The 22,188-nt window shown below is 47.8% G+C and overlaps 2 protein-coding genes across 2 annotated transcripts; both read left to right on the top strand.

Moving 5' to 3' along the window:
* Positions 1-728: 728 nt before the first annotated feature.
* Positions 729-1,693, top strand: LOC103901175 (olfactory receptor 51H1-like). The gene is given in 2 exon segments (XM_009282014.2): positions 729-1,169; positions 1,172-1,693. Coding segments are annotated over 2 exon segments (963 nt in total).
* A 15,739-nt stretch (positions 1,694-17,432) lies between these two features.
* On the top strand, positions 17,433-18,434 carry LOC103901174 (olfactory receptor 51G2). Its single transcript, XM_009282013.2, has one exon. It carries the CDS (start codon positions 17,433-17,435, stop codon positions 18,432-18,434), a length of 1,002 nt encoding a protein of 333 aa, XP_009280288.2.
* Positions 18,435-22,188: the final 3,754 nt, after the last annotated feature.

Genomic DNA, 22,188 nt, shown 5'->3' with positions numbered 1-22,188 from the left:
CAGGTTTAGCTGATAAAGCTCCCTAAAACATTATACATTTTGCCATACTTAAACAAAAAGGGAAGAAATCAATACAGAGTCACATATAATGGGGCTACTTCTCATCTCAGAGTGAGATGTTATCTCTTGTCTGACCGCATTCGGTTCAGCACAAACATTGACCTTTCTCTGCCTTTGTCTCTCTCCCCCTCTGTCCCCCCTTCCCTCTCCTGTCCGGGTGCTTCAGCCTTGCAGGGACCAGCATGGCCAGGGCTGCTCCTCCTACTGCTGCGGGGAGCAGCCAGCCCTGTTCCCAGGGCTGACCTCCAGGTCTCCATCCCACCTCTCCTCCTTCCCCAGGCAGGAGCACCCTGGCCCCAGGCTCATCTTGCCTCTGCTGCTGAGAAGCTTTCAGGCACCTCCCAAAGGGCTGGGCACCAAATCTCCTGAAACCCTGGGTATTTAAATGTTGGAGACTACAACTAGGGGAGACTAAATGGTGCACTGCTCTTTCCTAGTTATCTGCTGCTATGCACAGCCCAGACAGTGACCCCGGGGCTGGTCCACTGTGGCTTTTCCTTGGCTGATGTGATGGATATGCATGAGGACAGCTGCACAGGGGTTTCTTGGCTGTCAGGAGCCTGTCCTCCCAACACCGTTGTAGCTGGGGTGCGTGGGGGGGGTGTCATAGCAGGGCTTTTATTCCAAGACACTGTTATTTCCACACCCCCAGACCATCAGTGCATGAGATGTCATCTTCCAATAGGACTGGGTCCAGTCCCTTGACCGTCATCCTCACCGGCATTCCCAGTCTGCCGATGAGCAGCTACTGGATGGCATTGCCTCTCTGCTGCCTGTACCTCCTCATGCTCCCGGGGAACTGCACCTTACTCTGGATGATAAAGACAGACCACAGCCTCCATACATCGATGTACTATTTCCTCTCCATGCTGGCCATGGCAGACCTGGGCTTGTCTCTCTCCACCCTGCCCAACATGCTGGCCATTTTCTGGTTTGAGTCAACCTCCCTCCATTTTGAGGCATGCATTGTCCAGATGTACTTCATCCACTCCTTCTCTGCCATCAAGTCTGGGGTCCTGGTGGCCATGGTCTTCGACCGCTTTGTTGCTATTTGCTACTCTTTGCGCTATGCCTCTGTCCTGACCAGCTCCCTGATAATGAAGGCGGGGGGGTGGGGGGTGTGATCTTCATGCGGGGCATCTGTGTGGTGCTACCCATTGCCATTCTTATTAAGAAGATTCCTTTCTGCAGGTCCCGTGTCCTGTCTCACTCCTTCTGTCTGCACCAGGACATGCTGAGGCTGGTTTGTGGGGATGTCAGGGTCAACAGCTTGTACAGGCTGACCGCGGTGATACTCACCAAGGGCCTGGACTCCCTGACCATCCTCCTGTCTTACATGATGATCATCAGAGCCATCTTGAACATTGTCTCCCAGGAAGCACGAGCCAAAGCCTTTAGCACATATATCTCCCACCTCTGTGCCGTCCTGATCTTCTACATCCCACTCATTGGCTTGTCCATCATCCACAGGTTTGGGAAGCACCTGCCCCCCCTCACTCACACGCTTCTGGCTGATGCCTGTTTCCTGGTGCTGCCTGTCCTGAACCCGCTCGTGTACAGCTGGAAAACCAAGCAGATCCTCAGGCGGATCCTCATCCTGCTCTGTCGGAGAGGGACCCAGCAGCGGGTCTAGTCCCAGAGCAGCAATGCTCCAAAGCCAGTCTGCTCCTTCCTTTCCTCTCCAGACTGGTTGCTCATGGGCAATATCTTCTCCCAGAGAAAGTCACTCATGCCGGAAGAAACCTGTCACCTCTTCTGCAATACAGCTCTTTTCCTCTCCATGGAGGGATGGATTATGACAATTCACATTATTCCACCTCCCATTTTGGGATGACCCATTTCTCAGAAAGTCTGCAAGAGGGCAGAGCTGGTGTGGCTGTGTGATGAAGCTGTCCTCCCTGCAGGTGGGGAGAGAGAAGACTGCTGAGAGCAGGCTTTCATCAAGGGATTCACTGCTAACAGCAGTTTTGGTCTCTGAAAAAATACAAACAGTGTTGGTAGACTTGTGCTTTTAATTACAATATCCCTATATCAGTCCACTATATGAAACTGTCAGTTCTCAGGGTTATGTGATCATATGAGACTCCTCAGCTTTCATTATACAAATAATGTGATTCTTTACAGTTATGGAGGATAGACAGGTACTAATGGCCTATGGACTGTAACCTAAGGACACAAAATGAGAAAACTGAGTCCAATCTCGTTGCAGGGTCTGCAAGGGGAGTGTATCATTTTTACTGTCTCATGATATCATCTGCTCTGCCTATAACTTTTTTGGGAACATCACAAAAATCTCTCCCCACCTCCCAGGTTATGATCCAAATGAGGATAGGCTGGTCTGGCATGGAGGTGTAGGGTGCAATGGGCATGCAATGCAACCCAAACGCATCCTGATACATGTGGTGCTATTTGTATATTGCCACGTTTCCTTAGGGATGCATGTGATGTATAAATGACATGCTTCATACCCAGGCTGGCTGAGCTGCCCCTTTCAGAGCATCAGGCTGTCATTATGGAGCCTCCACCCTGTCCCAAGGCCATCTACCTCCTGATTAACTACCCTTGTCATTGTGTAAAATAATCCTCCCTGCAAGCCAAATCCCGGTGACTTTGTCATGTCAGCAGGGTCATGCCAAACCATTTGCTCCTTTCTGCCCCCAGATCACTGCCTTCAGTCTTCCTCATGGGCTGGCCTCCTCCTCTGGGCTATCTCAGCCCAGTCTGTGCCTCATCCCAGTAGCTGAGTGGTCAAGAAGGAGGGAGCAGGGTGAAAAGGAGGAGAAAGAGAAACCATGACCTTGCAGGTGAGGGGGCAGCAGCCCCCATCTCATGGGAGAGAGCATGCTGCAGTGATGCTGCGAACAGCACTCGTACTGGGGAGGGATGAAGGCAGAGGAAACCACTGACTTCAGTGCAGGCACTTGGCAGGGTCGGTGTCCAACTGCGCAAAGAAGAGCTACAAGGTCAGGAGCAGGACTGGAGCTTGGGATGCCCTGGCCATCTGTTAGCAGGTCCCAGCAAACTGGGAGATGCTGTGCACTGCAGGGATGTGCTGGAGAGCTTTGGTAGTGAGAAAAAAATGGGTGTTTCTCTTTAGTTTTTTATTTGTTTCCCATCCACCCCCTACAGCTCCAAAAGCTGCTTTGGTAAATGCACTGAGAGCTTCTCCCAGTTGTCCAAGGTGCTGCTACAGAGAATCCAAATGGCAAGGATCAGTGCTGTGAAAGGGAGTTAGGTACTTTTTTTTGGCAAGCATGAGAGAGTCATGGGAAAATTGTGATCAGTGCTGTGAAAGGGAGTTAGGTACTATGAGAGAGTTATGGGAAAATTGCGCCTGGGTTTTTCTTTTTCATCAGGGGAAGGAAATGCTCCGTCTCTTCCACGGTCTCTTGGGTACCATCACTGGGAGGTGCCAAACAGTAAAACCAGCATGAACACATGGGTGCTGCTGTGCACGCTGCAAAGCATCATGTCTGTCAGATGCTGGGAAGGGACTGGTGTCTGCAGGAGGAAAGACGTACTCTGTGCAAAACTAAAGGTGGCTGCAAGGCAAATGTGAGCGTTTAACATGCAGGCTCTGGGCCTCATGGCTGGGAAGCTGCCAGAAGTCTCTCTTGTATTTTTCCAAGGGTCTGTAAAGTAGATGTCTGAAGTCAGGGAATTTGTGTATGTCCATTTGTGCCTGCTGAAATTGTCAAGCTGCTCTGATCTGCCAACAAGAGGTCAGAAGCTGGGGACCTAACCACGGAGACCTGAGCGCTCAGCAGTGTTACGCTGTGCAATAACCACAGGCATGTTGTTGTGTGAGCACATGAAGGAGCAGTTTATCTTGTGCTTGAATGTTTTGCTAGATCCAGTGAGTCAGGCTGGGCAAGCCGTTGGCGAGAGCAAACGTTGCTGTAATCAGCTTGTGGACAGTAGAGAGCAGCTCCCTGAGGTACAGAGCAGTTCCCTTGGAGGTTAATGCAGCTGATGCATGTCAGCTGCTGACAGATCTGGCGGCTGTTTTGAAACAATTGCCTCACAGGTGAAATCCACAACTGGGTTAAACTACGAGCACTTCACTCATTTCAGCCAAGCAGTGCCGATTGACACTGCGGCTCTGAGTCACCCAGCCCCAAACAGCCCGTGCATCTCCTTCCAGGGACAGATGTGATATGACAATTTGTCCATCTGGTGCTAATGGGGCTTCCCAGCCCTCCTGGACGTGGCCTTTCACTCAAGAACAGCACGCAGCTAATGCATTGCAGTCCTGAAAGGTCTGTGTGATGCTGAGTAATGAAACTCGTAGTAATTTTAGTTTGTATTTATCCTAAAAACGTCTCACCCACTCTACGGAGTAACATGGCCAGGTACCTTGCTGACCATTGATTTAGCTTTGCAATATGAAATGTGCTACCTTGAGGCTTGCATGCACTCGCCATACCTGCAGCTCCCCCCAAACCCGGCTATTCTCCAGCTGTCTCTGAGTCACAGCCATTTGCCAGCTTCATTTAATAATTGACAGGACCACACGTCTTCCTAACGTTTGCTGTTTGCTTTTCTATGTTTGACTTTCCATCAATGGCGCCAAAAGCAATAATGTACATACCAATTTTTCTACAAGTGCTTTCCACCTGTCGATCCCTTTCTTCTATCTGCATTTGCTCAGCCCTGTACCTACATACTACATTTGCTGTCACAAAATTCCCTTTTGCCAGAAAACAGTGTAAGTTGTCAACTTCTACTTCACACCAGCACCTTCACAGCCTGCTAAGTACAGTAGCTCTGAGGATGCTACACAGGGATGTGGAAAGAAATGATGTCCAGACACTGCCTCACTTGCTTCTTATTCTGGTCAACATTTGTGTTTTGTACCAATCTCATATTTTACTTGAGTGTGCAACTTTCCTACTGAAATAGCAAACCGTGCACAGCCCTTGCAACAGATTCAGCTGGTTTTGTATTAACAGATTTCACAGGGAAGAAACAAGAAAGCCTTCCCCCCCTAACAAGAAAGGGGGAAGGCTCTCTGCAGCAGCACAGCTTTCTTACTGGTAAAACCTCATCTGCTCTGCAAGACATAAAAACCAAGCCCTAACTGTGAAGTTAAAGGAGTCTATAGACAAGCTCTGAAACTGGGTCAGATCTGGGGTACCCTGCTGCATACCACTGAGATATTTGGGGGTTTTTTCTTTTTATTATTTGTAGTAGCAGCCATCTAGTTCCTCTGCTTATGCATCTTGGGATTTCACCATTATCAGGTCCCGTTAAGTTCCAGGGAACTTTGTAGTAAATCAACATGAATGGGGTGATCCTGAGACGGGTTACATGTTCAGTGGGAAAGTTTATTTTATCTTTGGAATTGGGCATGGACTGATGTTCTGACTTAGTTTAAGACCACAAAATCCTTCGTTTACGCCTCCATATCCATATGTTTGCACATTGCCAGACAGAGCAGCTTTTACAAATTTCATACGTTAATCTTAACCTTGAGACTGAAGTAGATCATGGTTGAGGCCAAAATGAATTGGACGTTTTAAGTACACAACTGGGACACCATAAAAGGGCATATGGCTTTTCAAAGTGCTAAGGAATAACTCCAAAAATCCAGCTTCTGAGTTTCCCTAGATTCAGCTCTGCATTCACTGTCCCAAATTTGGGATTACATGTGGGCCCGGGGTCCAAGCTCCCATGACAGTCAGAGGTGGTGAGTCAATGCAGTCCGTGGAGCCATGGAGCACCTCTCTAAGGTGAGCTGAGATGCTCTGTAGGCTAAAACAAGGAAACTTCAAACTAAATCCCACCCCTGAAACCACAGCCTAGTTAATGAACCCTTCATCTTAAATTTCACCTTGTAGGTGTGACCCATTGGAGGTGTTTATAGCTCTGTAGATCATGCATGAATAAACCCTCAGCTTTTGACCCACAAGTGTCCTTCAAGAAGCTCAAGTTTGTCAGTCAGGTGGTGGGCTATACTGGGTGGGTTTAGGATTTGCAGAATAATCCTAGTCTCCAGCTGTGGGAGAAATGAGGCATCGTGGCTGCTGAGGCTGACCTTGCTGGATAATGCAGGGACCCAGTCAGCTCATGCCTGGGAACTGCTGCCCACTGTCACCATGGGATGGCTCTCCCATGTCCTCCTCCTCCTCTTGGCACCTTGGTTAAGCGCAGTGAGTCTTGTGCCTCTTGGGACTACCGTTGTGTCTCTTCTTGCAGAGAGGGGGAGTTTATCCAGCCTCATTTAGAAACCCATGAACCCACTTCAGTGTGAGGGGTGGACCAGATGACCTCTTCAAGTCCCTTTTGATGAAATTGTCTATGATTTCTAGGGTTAGCACAGAACGGACAGCATAAAACTGTAGCATCGTGGCTCTGATGGTCCTTAGGGCACTTGGTTAGGTATCCATTTCTGCTTCTATTGCAGGGTACTGCATTACTGACTCTGGGCTACGGCATCCAGAAACTATTGCCCAGCAACAGCAGCGTCTTTAATCATCAGACATCCATCCTGATGGGCGCCAGTGACATTTCTGTCCAGCCTCTGTGCTCTAATCTCCTTAGACTCTCTAGAAACTCTACATCTTCTGTATTGCAAAGGTGAAGAGAAGCTTCCAGCATATATTTTGCGTTTTGTGCAAGTCCTCACAGATCCAGTCCCGCCTTTTCTGATACTGCCAGCCACGCCGAGCCTGATTTGGTCTAATTCCATGGAAATTGCCCACTGCACTCCTCACATATTCTTCCTCAATGAAGTTGGGTTGGCTGTGTGTCCCTATCGCAGTGCTCTTCAGTGAAGTAATCAGACTAACGACCTTGGAGGAATACCTCATTCCTCCTAACCTTTTTAATGGAGAAAGTATGAGCAGTGACTTTATCCAGCGATACCTGCATTGTCCTCTCAGGCTCTGACTTTGTTAAATACTCTTTTAAAAACCTGAGGGCAGTGACGATAGCCTCTCTAGGCATAAAGGCCACCAACCTGCAGGACCCGAGTACAGTACCCTGTGGCTGGCCCTACAGTCCTTGTGGTGTCTCATCTTCTGACCCCTGCGGTGATGATGGACATCCCAGGACAAGCGCCTCAGAGTCCTGAAACTGTCACCTCTCCCATCAGTCTTCCCTGATTCCCCCCTTCCTCTTCTCCTGTGGGGACTCGTGCTTGTGCACAGGCTGGGGAAACACCTCAGTGTGCCCAGGGCTACCAGCAGGACCACCAGGCAGCTCTGCAGATCTATAAACCAGTCTGTCCAAAGAGCCTTTGGTCACAAAATCGCTTCTCAAAGAAACTGGAAGATTTATGAACGTGAATTCTAATGGAAATTTTCCCTGCAATCCTTTGGTTTTCCATCTCTGGTTACACTGGTATTTCTCCTTTGGCTGGTATTTTCTGTTGTCTCTGCTTCCATCCCATCTCTTTGAGAAACCATTTGAGATATACAACCAGTCTGTGAAACAAACAAACAAACAAAAAATTGTATATGCATGAGATTCTGACTTCACTCAACGTCAGAGTTATTCATATGTCAATTATCAAATCCCCTTGATTCTTCCCCCGGTCCCTTTTGAAAGCAGAGTCATCTGATAACATTTTCTTAATTGCCAGATTGAATTTCGACCAGTTTGATGATGTCACAGTGATTTATTTTGAAGAAATCATTGCAGATTAGCAACATAATGTTGTTACTGTTTCTCCTCACAGGTCTGCTCTCATTTCCTTGCCGCTGTTACTGAGATGCCTGTTGCGATATCTTCTTAAAATCATGATGTAAATCCTACAGCTGCTCTGCGTTTTGAGAGATGGTGTTAACCCATCTCACCAGGCACAGCCTCCCGTCAGCACAGACACCGGGAGGCAGTAAGAAAGGCTGGAGATGGGTGGTTGTGATTATTTAAGCTTCTGTACATGTATATTTTAGCAGGGATGACATTGTGGTGCAGCCCAGCGCTCTGGTCTGTAACACACAGACGTTATAGCACACTGATAAAGGTGAATGGACACATTTGGTTGGCCTTATCAGAATGAAACTACTTCAATCTACAGAATATAAAATATGTTGATGAGATCAAAACCCAAGGTGTTTTCAACCTTTTCAAAATTATATTCTGGAATTTTGATCTCTTTAAACCTTGCGAAATGGGGTGAAGACAAATGTGAAATTCCTGTGGCATGTGTGCCCTGTGATCCGGCCACCTTGATCCAGATGGGGCCAGGCAACCTGGAAACCCTTTGGATTAATTAATTGGCACCATTCTTCTTTTTTCTTCTAAGAAGGAAACCCTCCTGCAGAGCAGACCATGGCTGTCCCTGCCTCCAGCAAGCACCTGGATCCATTTGACCCCATTTTAGGCACTTGGGGATGCACCTGAAAGTGGTGTGCTTTCCACACACCCTTTTTTTTGTTGTTTTTGGCAAAACAGCGGTCTCTCTACGGCTAGTGCCGTGCCCTCTCCTTCTGCTGCCCATTCCTGGTGGAGCTGTGCTGTGGATGGCAAGCGGAGGAGGTGGAAACCATGCTTGTAAGGAAGTCCCTAAGGAATGATGCTTGTTCAACAGTTGCGGCATGTACCGCTGAGCCTCGGGGACAGGCACTGCTCTCATTGAGATCACACACTGGCAGCGAGTTTCACAGCTTTGCCTCGACATTCCTTCCCCATCAGGGTAAATGTATTGCATCCCAGCTGTTATTTACAGCCTTCAATGTTATCCTGCTGGTGGAGGTTTGGGACATGCTGTACATGATGCTGCTTTGAGTTTGTATTTTAGCAAATTATATGCAGGTCGTGTTGACCTATGCTAACCTCTCAGTTGCCTCTGAATCACCTCTATCTACCAGATTAGCTTAATATGGGAAAATGAAATACAGGGCTTTGCAATGTTTGCAGATTTCTTTGGGATTGTTTGATTTTCCACTCTGCACACTAAAAGCAGAGAGTCTGCTGCCTTTGCGACAGGACTCCCTGTCCTTTCTGCATTTTCTGAATCCCCCCATTGTATTATTTACCTGATGTACCAAATCAGGCATTAAATATGTCAATGTTTGCCCGTACAAGAGCTCATTCACTTCTGCAGGATGGAGCGCCGGTGACCGAGCATCTCCTGTTTGTCACTCATGGCAGCACAGGAAATTGGTTGACACCACTTCACTTTACCCAGGGTTTTTGTGATGATTTCAATTAAAGACACTATTTTTCTGCTGAAACAGTCCAGGTGGCTTGGCCTCTGAAGGAGCTGCAGTTGTACAGGCTTTGAAGTGCTCTACATGGGTTTAACTGCTCTGCTCCCTGCAGAAGACCATGCTGGAGTGGCATTGTCCGCCTTTATAATTTCTTCCAAGCTCTGTGTTGAGGTCAACCTGTTGTTCATAAGGTAGTGAAGTTAAAGTGGACCAGCTTTAGGATGGATAATAGAGCTGGAGACTGTGGTGCTCCGGCAGAAGACTGATTTCTATTAGCAACCACTGAATGAGGGTTTTCACTTGAAAAAATGTGTGAGCAGCAAGGTGATGAACACTAAATACAGAAACGCAGCTGTATGACAGAACCTGGGAGAGTTTGGGAGGGTTTTACCCACAGCACCCATGGTGCTTCCCTGGCAGGGCACTCAGCACAGGACCAGAGCCAGCGAGGGTTTCTGCAGTTTTGGAAGTTGCCCAGAACCCCTGCACAGAAATACATGAATTCAGTCATATCTGGGCTTCACCACCTCTTGATCCTGCCTTTCACAGTTCAGACTACAAAAAGTCTTGCAGCCAGCTTAGATACCTCAAACGTAGAGTGCAGGAAACCCACTGTTGGCACCAGGCACAGCAGCAAGGGCATGGGCAGAAGGGAGGGACCTCCCATCCCCTTTCAAAGCTATTTAAACTTCCAGGCTTGAAGTGGTGACATTTGCAGAGGCGTCTGCAGGAAATCCTGTTTCCAGGTCCAGACCCTGATCCAGGGGACTCGTCTATCCTCCCCTCTTCTGTGCACACGTACAGCTGCCCCTGACGTGAGTCCTGCCCCATGTAAGTCCCTCATGCACTTACTGCAACCCCAAACTGGAGCCTGACTGAAGCCTCCCTTCTCCAGCCTCCCTTCTCCAGCCTTCCCCAGGACTTAGGGACATGGTTTAGTGGTGGACTTGGTAGTGTTAGGTTAATGGTTGGACTCGATGATCTTAAGGGTCTTTTCCAACCTAAACGATTCTATGATTCTATGCTTCTATGACTTCCCACCGCAATCAAAGCCTAGCCCCACGGCATGCTTCTCCAGCATCTACCCACACCTTTCAGGCCAGGGTTGTAGTCCCAACCCCACCGGTTCCACCATCTTCAACCACAACCCTCAACACACACACAAACAGCAGGGACCAGCAACGACGGCCGCCTGCAAGGAGCTGCTGGATCTTAGGTGTCTAACCCATCACACCTCCCCTGGGTGGTTAGCTGGTGCTACAGGCTCGTCCCTGGAGCTCAGCAGGAGAGGGATTCCCCCTAAGGCTAAGGCCCAAGGGAGATCCCAAAGGAGGAGAGCTGCATGGCTCCAGGGTTATGCCGTCCTTTGGGGAATCTGTCATTAGAGCAGCTGGTCCATGTCCAGGTCCTGCTGAGCTCTTGTCCTCAGTGCTATTTTTGAGCCTTCAGGCACACTTTGAAAAACGTTGCGTCACTGCTGGTGATGTCAGAGCTGCTGGTGCCAACGCAGTCAGCTGCTCCTTTGGTAGCAAGTGGGAAGGACAGCCTGCCAAGGAGAAGACATCCCTTCTGGGCTGCAATCTCTCCTTCCAGGCAGCTGGGATATTTTTGTCCAGCTCATCACAGCTGCGCAGCCAAAGAAAACTGCATATGATCAAACAGCCTTTGCATTTTTGAAACTTTTTGAAGCAGAGAAGGATGGGGGACATGCCTGCCTTCCTCCCCCGCCCTGGATCTGCAAAGTCTGGAGCAACCATGAGGGACACTGCTGGGCTGGTGGGAGGTGAAACCTCCACAGCAGCAGCCTTTGAGTCTCACCTTTAATTTCAGACTTGTGCATGGACACACGGACAGTGGAATCCCTCACTAGGAGAAAAGAAGGAAGTCAGGATTGGCGCCAATGTGGTGATTTCAGGTAGCAATGGTTCTCCTGTTCTCCTGGATCTTCCTAAACCCTTTCCTATTCTTTATTTGTGTATCTCCAGTGAGCATTTCCTTCCTAAATATTATGAGCATGCTCGTTTTGAACTGGGTCTTGTAAAGGCTTTTACATGGAAGGACCAAGCCCCCCCACCTTTCCCTTCCCTCCTCGCCATCCCTTCTCACACTCCTATCAGTACTCACACACTGAACTCTGGGCTGTGCAGTAAATATGATTAGGACTGGCTTAGGCTCAAATTATAAACATTTCCAGCAGACTGATGTGTGCCACGGGTCTGCTGGATAACCCTGAGCAGACATTTTCAACTCCAAGCCATTCCCCTGTCCCAGCAGACCCTATGCAACCCCTCTCCGTGCCATGCATACAACCAGGCTGCTCGGCATGCTGGTCTTGAGACGACCCTCAAGCACAAGATTCATGCTAGCAATAGGTTATCATTTCAGCACATGCAAGATAGGTAATGAGGGGAAATTTTCTCTCTGGCAGTTCCTAGGGGTGATGCTGCAGTTCGCAAGCCAGATCATTGCTTCCAGCTGCACAGACACAGGTTTGCTCAACACAGTTTGTCTGCAGCTTTGCAGTGAAGGAGGCTGAACGAGCAACGCTGGAAACTGCCTGATATGTAGAGTAAAATGGTGGCAGAGTGTCCCAAGGGAAAGAAACTAAATGTGCCAGGGTGCGTGAATGATGAGCGTGTGCATGCAGCTGGGCTGAGTAGAGCAGGGAAGGAGATACCATGTCACTTCCACAGATGGATGAGTCCAAAAAGATTCAAGGTTATACCTTTTCTGGAGAGCTGTGGAAAAACAGGTCTGGAAGGGGCCTGGAGAGGGTCTCTCTTCTGCCTGATATTTTCAGGGTGTGTTCTCCCCCTCCTAGTTCACATAGCGTGAGAAAAGATGAATAATCATTCCATATGTATCCTCTCCTCCCCATTCATTATCTTATAAACCTTTCCTGTGTTGCTTTATTGTCTCTTCTTAAGGCTGAAGAATGCTTTTCTGATAATCTCCACTTCTACAGGAGCTTCCCTGAAGTGGTCAGGCTGTTGGACTAGCTGATCATTGTAGGTCCCTTCCATTTTTCTTCTCTTTTCTTCTTTCTTTCCCTTTCCCTTTCCCTTTCCCTTTCCCTTTCCCTTTCCCTTTCCCTTTCCCTTTCCCTTTCCCTTTCCCTTTCCCTTTCCCTTTCCCTTTCCCTTTCCCTTTCCCTTTCCCTTTCCCTCTCCTCTCCTCTCCTCTCCTCTCCTCTCCTCTCCTCTCCTCTCTTCCACACCTCTGAACACGCTTCTCCAGGACATTTCCTAGCTTCAATAGTTCTTCTTCCTCTGTTTTTTTCACATCTGGCACATCTAGAGATAACAAACCTCTGCCAGGACTGTTCAGATGAGTGTCACGAAGGCTCAGTGTATTCAGCCATAAGCCTGGCTGTGAGGTTTAACAACCAGGTACGAGCAGGCAGCTGTCTTACTTAAAATTAATGCTTGTAAATTAATTGTTCTTTGGCACTGGGGCCACCCAGCACCAGGCGATCCAGGATCATGCCAACAAACCCTTTAGCCTCTAAAATGAGGCAGCGACATCATGCAGACTCCTGAGCCCTGCCTGGGAGTTGCTGAAGCGCCAGTTAGCTCAGGTCAGCAGCATGCCAGGGACCGTAATAACAATTTACTGGTGTCCATTGCGGGCAGAGCCCCAGCACAGTCTGGTTTACAACTACAGAAGTATCTCGTAGGTCCAGCGGCTGTATTTACTATAGACACCTCATATGAGAATGTGCAAACCCATTAGCTGTCCTGTGTCTTGGTTTGGCAGCCACAGAATAGGGGTTAATAGCAATTCCCACCTCACAGCTGAGGTGGCAAAGATAAACTTATTACCACAAGACATCTAGATACAACAGGCCATCTGAGAGGATATCTGTTAATGTGTCTGTGTTTGGCTTTGTAATATTTAGTTTGTTTTTATTCTGCAATATATTATGATTTTAATTAAACATTTCATGTCTCACTGGTCACAAGGGGATTGCTAGAACTTCACCTCTGTTATTCCCTCGGAGAGATGCTGCAAGCACTCTTCTTGCAAAATTTATTATTATTTGCATTACAGATCCATTCTCACAATAAAAATTATGTGTATTGCCAGCATGCTGCAGCATTGCCAGCCATAAATCACAGGGAGCTATAAACATGTCACCCAATAATCTATCAGCAGAAAATCATGCCTGCTGGGAGAGCATCATAAATGGAAAAGATCATTTACTTCACACACTATTTTCACTGGTATGCCTTACGCTGTTTACGCACAGGGAGCTTGGGTTCCACGCGGCTCCCGGTTGATTGGACGGGGTCAGTCCTCGGTGCGCGTTATAAGCGCTGCCCTCCTGACGCCGGGACGCGGATGAGGGTTCTTCCTTTGCATCACAACAGGGTTGTGCTGTCTGTGCAGGTCGTAAAGCCCCCGGGCCCCCGCCGCCGTGCTCGGTAAGTACCCTGGGCAATTAGCAGCCTCTCCATCATTGCACTCCTTTTTTACTAGTGTGGTGGCTGTGGTTTATGGGGCTGGACACCAACGCGGGTGGGGAGTTGCATCTCTGAAGCTCTGCTCAGGAGGTCCACGCCACTCCACGGGACCCACAGGGTTGGATATGCTGCAGGAAGCAGGCGGCTGTAATTTCAGGCAGTGCTGGCACCATGGTACTGCTGGGGAAGATCTAACCATCGCAGTGCCGCTTGCCGTTGTGCTGTGGGCTTTGTACAAGAGTCAGCCCTGCTCTTCCACTGTCTGGTGGCCCAGCTTAGCTGGTGTGAATGGCACGTTCCTGTCCTTGCCTGTAAAGTCAACAGAAATTCGGCTCTGTGGGTGCTGCGTCCCCAGAGTCCCTTTGCTAATCCTCCCTTCGCTGAGCGGCTGAGCCCTCACTTGGATGCTTGAGTTGGCAGTGATGCAGTTGTGAAAATAGCAAAGTCTCCTCTTGGGAAAAAAGCAGATCTCTTGGTCTCATCCTTCCCCAGCTCCAGCTCCCAAGCTCCTGCTCTTGCCTACGCTGAGAAGAACTCTTAAAGCACCAGTACTTTGCTTAAGTTATTGGTGAAAATCAAAGTCAGAGACAGGCAAGAAATCAGGAGGTGGCTTTTGAGGGCTGGAGAAGGAGGGACAGCACCATGTCCTCCATGAGGCATCTGCATTCATGCCTGACCCCTTCCCCCAGGCAGTCTGGAGTAGCTCCTGGGGAGCAGAAATGCCTTGGGTGCTGAGCAGGTGGAGAGTTTTCTCTCTGTGGTAGGATGCCTTTCTAGGCTAACAGCAAACAGTGCCCAGGTGCTGCCATTAATCTTTAAATTGATATCCTCCACTAACTGGAGGTTTGTTTCCTTGTTAGGGCTTGGCTGCAGTGTGAAAGGTGTAATTGCTGTCCCACGATAGCCAACTGGGAGGTGTAACATATATATGTGTGCTATATGTTATATATACACATATAAATGTACATAAAGATAAATAAGCATGCATGCTTGTTTATATATTTTATATATTATGTATATTTTATATATTTTATATATATTATTTATAGACACATATACATATACACACAGACACAAAACATGGAGGGGAAAAAAAATGGCTTGGAATGGGATCCGTATCTGTAACGTGTAGGAGCACATAACAAACCAGAGTAGCTCAGAGAGGAGCAGAGCTAGTAAAGCCCATTTCTAAATAACTTCATATAGTGTGGTAGGAGTTGCCGGTGTCTAACAAAGTCAGGTTTGCATGAAGTTTTTCTTGTAGGAGGAGCATGCCTTACAGACCCCAGTGAGTTCTCACCAGTCCTTTCCTTCCCACTGTGCTCTGTCTCTCCTCTTTATCCACCTCCATATTCCTGGAAACCTCTTGAATCTCAGTATCTTTGAGAGTTCTGGATATCTGCCAGGTGCTGCTGTGAGGGAGACAGTTAGACAGACAAACAGGCATGCACGCAGTATTTTTTTTTAGTTTTTTTAACCCAGCCTCCAGATGAGACTGAATTGTAGGAGTCTGCAGATTAATTCTCACTGCTCAGATGCTGTTGGATTGGCAGAAGGGGACAGCTCTTACCTTTGGGGAGCTCCAAGCCGCCACTTAGGACCAGAGGTACCTCTGGACAGTTTCCTTTTGCCAACATCGACCACCGTCGATATGTTAGGGAAAGCGCTGGCTGCCCATCCACGTCTGTGCCGTCTCGTGTGCTGATGAGGCTCTCCTGAAGAAGGGCTGTGACTTGTCCCTTCAGCGACTGACACGGCGGGGCTACGTGCTGGCCAAGGCAATTCCTGATACTAACGTGTAACTTTGCAATGAAGATAAAGTGGCCCTGCCTGGAGGAAATGAAATGACTTTGGGTCTTCCCCAGTTCCCATCAGTTACGTGTTGCTATTGCCCTGGAGCAGGAAGATGTTTATCCTTGCTAAGCTTTGGGATTTATCGCCGCATTAGACTCTCAAGCAGGCTGAGTCTAATGGAGCAAAATCATATTAGGAACATAATAAATAAATCATGGAAGATACGTGTGTTTATTCAAAACTGAACTGTGTTATAGTAAACCCTCTTGCTCATAATTCAGGCACTCTTTGACCTGCTTGTTTTATATCTTACAGAAGGTGCATTAAGACTGAAGCCACAAATATTTATTTTCCTTTAATTAGCTCTTGTTTTGCACATTCACTGCTTTCCCCCATCCACCCAGCCAGTCATTCTGTCACAGAAGGCACAGAGAGGGCTCAGGGACCCTGTCAGCCTCTCCAGCGTCTCTGCTAGGGTGCATTGTCATGTGCAGTGTAGGAACCTGGATTGTGCTGAGGTGGCTGAATCCTCCAAGAGGACTGAAACCTATAGTAAGATCACAGGCTCACAGGTTCATCGGATAATCAGGTTGGAGAGACTTCAGAAGATCTCTTGGCCAATGTCCTGCTCAAAGCAGGGCCAGCTATGAGGTCAGACAAGGCTGCTCATGGCTTTATCCAGTTGGGTCTTGGAAACTTCTAGGGATGGAGATGCACAACCTCTCTGGGCAACCTGCTCCGATGCTTAATGGTCCTCAAGGGGAAACATTTCTCATTATATCCAGTCTAAATCTCCCTTGTTTCAACGTATACCTGTTGTCTCTCATCGTCCCACCATGCACTGCTGTGAAGAGCCTGGTTCGACCTTCTTGATAGCCTCCCTGTAGGTAGGGGAAGGCTGCTGTTGGGTCCTTGCAAAGCCTTCTCTTCTCCAGGCTGAAGAAGTCTCTTTCCTTGGTCTCTTATCCTGGGGCATTGCTCCAACCCCCATCCACCTCAGTGGTCTTCTGCTGGCCTCTTTCCTTGGTCTCTTACCCTAGGACGTTTCTCCAACTCCCATCCATCTCAGTGGCCTTCTGCTGAACTCACTAGAGTAGACATCTGCTAGATTTCTGTAAAAGCCCCACTCACCTCATACTCTTAATCCCTGTGTAAAAACCCCACCATATCCCCTGTGCCCCTCCCCTCTGATTCAGACCCAGAGACTTTCCGTGGATGCCTCCCCAGTACTTCTGAACCCGCAACTTCTTGTGCTTTGGCTTGTGTTTGTCTGTTATTAATAAAAGTCATGGGCACCACACAAGTGGGGTTTTGCTCATTTATTTCCCTTCACCTGATAGTAAGATAGATTATGAAATGAGCAAGAACTTGGATGTGAGAGCTGCTGAAAATCCACCTTACCCTGGTGGCCATCTTCTGAGCTGAGAGCAGCAGCGCCTAAGTGCCTGATTCTCTGTTATATTTTGCATTTGTTTCCAATGTTGATTTCTTAACTAAGAAGTCAGAGTCCTTTGATCTCCAGTTAGCATCAAAAAGAAGCCAGCTGCTTAGCAAGCTTAGTCTTGGTTGGGATGACCATAGAAAAAGCATTTGCTCACTCAATAGAGCATCTCAACCTGTGAAATTTGGGGAAAACTGTAAAACAGTAGCACTCACGAGGAATGTTTTCACTTTCATTTTAAGAAAAAGATTTTTTTTTTCTTTTTTTAAGAAAAAATGTCCATCCTTTTCCTTCATTTTATAGTTTAATGGATAAACAAGAGTGTAGTCATATGTGACACTATGGTAATTATAACAGTGTCCTAAACAGCATGGGGGCATCTGCATAGGTTGGTGGGGAGGTGGAGGGATGTGGCGCTTGTCATCACCCACTTCTATATTCAGTAGAGAGTCCAACTATGTGGAGTTTCTGTTGTTGATTTGTTTTAGGTATAGGTCATGTGAGAGCTGAGCTGGGATGGAGCATGACTCACATACCACGTGGGAATTCAATGGCTCCTTCTATCAGCCTCCAGCTTTCCTCATGATGGGCATCCCAGGCCTGGAAGCCCTTCACCACTGGATCTCCATCCCTTTCTGTGCACTGTACCTTATTGCTCTCTTGGGAAACTGCATGATCCTATTCATCATAAAGAAGACCCAAAGTCTTCACGAACCAATGTATTACTTCCTCTCCATGCTGGCAGTCACTGACCTGGGCTTGGTTCTATGTACGCTGCCTACTACTCTGGGCATTTTTTGGTTTAATATGCGAAGGATTGGGTTTGATGCTTGCCTCACTCAGATGTATTTCATCCACATACTGTCCTTCATTGAATCCTCTGTGCTCCTGGCAATGGCATTTGACCGCTTCATTGCCATCTCCCATCCACTGAGACACCCATCCATACTGACCAAGACGACTGTCATAAAAATAGGTCTGGCAATTATATTGAGAGGTATGGTCTCCCTCCTTCCCATACCCTTCTTGCTCAAGAGACTAACCTATTGCAGGAAGACTGAGCTTTCTCATTCTTTTTGTTTCCATCCTGATATCATGAACCTAGCATGTGCAGATATAAAAGTCAATGTCTTCTATGGTATGATTATTCTCTTATCAACAGTGGGGATGGACTTCATCTTCATTGTGCTGTCCTACATCCTGATCATTAAAACTGTTATCAGCCTTGCAACCAAGGAGGAGTGTCTCAAGGCTCTGAATACATGTGTCTCCCACATCTGTGCTGTTCTAGTGTTCTTCATCCCAATGATCGGACTGTCCATGATCCATCGCTTTGGAAAGAACGTTCCTCCTCTGGTTAACACTTTGGTGGCCTACACCTACCTTATAATTCCCCCAGCTCTCAACCCCATTATCTACAGCATAAAATCCAGCCACATCCGTGAGGCTTTGCTCAGGGCACTGTGGAGGAAGAGTGAACTGGTAGCTTCCTCCACCAGTTCTACCAGAAAGTGCTAGTGGACTGGTTTCTTGGTCAGAGCTAGTGGACTGGTTTCGTGGTACTCCATCCACACGGGTCACTGCCAGATCCACTCGGACGCTGTCCCTCAACCCAGAGCCGTGATCGTCCGTATTTTGTCCTAGCATGATGCTTTCATCCCTTCCAGCAGCCTGCGAACATCCCAAGCATTAATGCCAGTGATATATACAGATGGAAGCCCCAATCAGAGGGAGACAATTAAAGAAAAATGGGCTGCACGACTTTCTCTTTTCAAGTCATGTGATGGGGTGGATCACGGAACCTCTGCAACGCATGTTATGCAAACTCTAGTAGCCAGATAATAGCGTGTAAGCTTCACTCAGACTCTCTTGCATGGGGTCATTGTTCCCTCACTGCATGTTACAGCACAGCTAACGCAGGCAGCAAGCTCAACAGGACAGGGCTTCTGCCAAGAGTTTGGAGCCTCTCTGAATATCCCAGTCACTAGTTGTTCAACTGGAAATGTCCCACAAGATGGAGCTCAGATCCAGAGGCTGAGCACAGAGCATTTTCTGAAGATTAGGTCCTGTTAAGTGGGCCCACAGCACTCTCAGTCCTTCTAAAAAAATGGCTCAGCCTTCAACTTCACCTGTGGTTCTGAAGTGCCATACACATCTACAGTGATGGAAACAGTGCTGCTTTTGCATCTCTTTTTGATGTCATTGAGTCTTACCATCTTGCCAAGTCTAATGTTCCAGCCATTGTTTTGCATTTAATGTAATGTATGTGTGCGGTATCTTCAATAAAAGACATCTGTTTGTTGTAAAAGGTCAAAAGACTTGACGAAGCCATTTTTTTCTGTTTATATGATGCAGAGATATTAGGTTGGAGTTGCTTAAAATCTTCAGGATTTGCTGTAGATGAGCACAGGATTGTATGAATTAGGTATGCATCAGGATGGTGCTTGGGGGTCTGGTGTGGCTAGCTCTTTTGCTGAAAAAAAGGGGTTTAAAAAATGTAATAGGAATGGCTAAACTTCCTGACACTAAGGACCACGTACTACAATCTTCCAGCTGAGATCTGCCAGGTACTGACTGTACCCCTCAGAGGGATGGGAGGAGGAGATCTCCAGGGGCAGTCCACAGATGGGAGGTGACAGTGTCTCCCAGCATCTTATTGCTCTGCTGTACGATGAGTCTCAGCCAGGCATGCAGGAAGGTTTCACGATCCTCCTGACTTGCGTTCTCCCACAGACAGAATAAAATGGCCCAAAATCTTTCATGCCTCCAAATTATGGAGCTGTATTTTTGTTGATTTTAAGCCATATTTTGGCCAGTCTTGACCATGGTGGAGAATAAGAAGAAATGGTCAGTGTTCACCTTGGAAGGGTGAAGCAGCAGAAGGTACCAGGACGGGATTACACACCAGAACTAGCCTGTTTCTGCCTGCTGCCAGACTAACCCAGGATTAGTGTCTTTTTCTTTTCTGCTCTACATATAACAGTACCTGGAATAGAGAGAAAAGAATAATGAGAGAATATCTCCATAAAAAAATGGAAAGGGAGAAGAGAAGATTCCTGAGGGGAGGATTCCCAGGCCACTGTTTGTTTTGTGTTGTGCTAGTTACTTTGCTGAGGATCCCAGTGGGCCCTTGCACAGGATGAAATACTGTTCAGCAGACCACCCTCAGAACCTCTGCCTGAGCGTTGGCACAGCGGGTCTTGCGGTGGAGGTCCCGTTTGCACTGAGATAGCACCCAGTGGGAGCACTCTTTGCTCAAAATATCTGAGGTCTGACCTGGTGCTTGTAGCCAGCTATTATCAGAGGAAAAATTAACATAAGGAAACAAGCACAACTTTCAGCAGAAAAGCCTAGAAAAGAGCTTTGCTGGAGAGATGCTTAGCTTGCAGGATCCTCGCACAACGCTGCTCCCATTCTGAAAACTTCCAGAGTTTCTCCCTGGATGTCTGTGCGTCCTGGCTACAGCCATTCTCCGAAACAGCAAAAGCCCAAGGAGCCTCTGCCACAGCAAGCAAACGCTCGGGGGGGTAGCCAGGGAGGAAATGTGTGGGAGATTTATTAGCACAGTTGGAGACCACGGTGGAGCGAGGCTTGCAGTGCATTTGATGCATCTCCATCACCCAGTTCAGCAGAGCTTCATCTGCCACCCCATTTGGTTCCCAACCTGTGTAGCTGGAGGGTACCAAGCAGACGCTTGAGATTTGGGAACCTCTATATAAGGTACTGTCTTTTAGGAATATATGTTCAAAAACCTTTGTGGCTGCCTCTGCGAATGGGAAACTTAATTATGCTTTAACATCTGTATGAGAGAAAGAAGAGATAGATGAACCACTTAAAACTGCTAATTCCTATTCTGTGATGCCCTGAGCTCTCCACTTTGTACCACGGGATCACTTACAGTACTTGCCAATAGATTTATTTCCTATGAGGCACAGGAAGAGCAGCGTGAGACATATCAGAGGCATCTCGAGAGGAGAGGAGAGGAGAAGGAGGAGAGAAGGATGGGAAGGGGAGGGGAAGGGAAGGGGGGAATGGGAGATCGAGAGAGGGAGAGAAGGAGAGAGAGGGAAGGGAAAGGAGAAGGGAAAAGGGGAGAAAGAAGAAGGAGAAGGAGAAGGAAAGGAGAAGGAGAAGGAGAAGGAGAAGGAGAAGGAGAAGGAGAAGGAGAAGGAGAAGGAGAAGGAGAAGGAGAAGGAGAAGGAGAAGGAGAAGGAGAAGGAGAAGGAGAAGGAGAAGGAGAAGGAGAAGGAGAAGAAAAGAAGGAAGGCCATTCCTGCCACCTCCGTTTGGTTCCCACTGCCAGCTCCTCCCATCCTGAGCCATCTCTGAGCCCTGTGCTGTGCATCTCCTCTGCCCTAAGAAACTCTCCCGTTACCCTCAATCATGCAGAGCCATGCTGCAGTTCCTGCTGCACTCTGTGGCTTTGTCGACACTATCATTAAAAGAGGGTTAAGGACAGTTCTCTGTCCTGGAGACACCTGGAGCTTCTTGGCCACATCCACCTCTACCCTTTCTTCCTTTCCTAACCAGGATGGCTTTACTCCACAGCCCAGTGGACATTATTCCCCAGCCGGTGCTACCCCCTCATTCATGCCTGGGCACTGGCTGGGACAGGGCTAGTTGGCAGCAGCCAGGGATGTCCCTTGAGGTGAGGAACAGGTTAACGGTGTGGATGATGGTGGGATGAGGCTCCAGCCATGTCCTGCTCACTTTAGTACAGGCATAGCTTGTATGACTCCAAATACAGCAAGGGCCTGCCCAGAGTGACTGACTTAGCCAGGACCTGGGCATATTTATAAAATAGCAGCAGAACTACAAGCAGGTAGAGCTTTTCTGCTTACAAGTGATGACAAACGGCTAGGAAAAAAAAACAAAACACATTTGATCAAACTATCAATTAAGATGAATTTTAATTTTGGTTCAAAAATGCTTTGAATTTGAGTGATGCCTTGTGTTTTTAATTTTTTCTTTTCTCTTTTCCCTCTGAAGTAATATTTTGGCTTGATGTATAGTTTCTTTTCTGGTGAGATGATATGGAAAAATGGCTACACATTCAAAATGGCTCAGAGGGCTTTTGAGGGGGTATATATTCCCCTCTCACTGCCACATCGCAGGAGGGAGCAGTGGAGAGATGGATTCAGACGCTGAAGACTGTCCCATTGCCTGTTCCATCCGCAGAAGTTGGTCTCAGACCAATTTTGGCTCCATGGTACAATTCTGGTCAATGTTTATGAGCATTTACTGAGATCAGCTGCTGTGGCTGCCGCTAGCA

Source organism: Aptenodytes forsteri, unplaced genomic scaffold (genome assembly GCF_000699145.1).
Source record: "Aptenodytes forsteri isolate BGI_AS27 unplaced genomic scaffold, ASM69914v1 Scaffold485, whole genome shotgun sequence".
Lineage (NCBI taxonomy): Eukaryota > Metazoa > Chordata > Aves > Sphenisciformes > Spheniscidae > Aptenodytes > Aptenodytes forsteri.
This window is presented reverse-complemented; position numbering and strand designations above follow the sequence as displayed.

Coding starts and splice junctions, on each gene's coding strand:
- LOC103901174 (XM_009282013.2), top strand. CDS start 17,433: ATGGAGCATGACTCACATACCACGTGGGAATTCAATGGCTCCTTCTAT.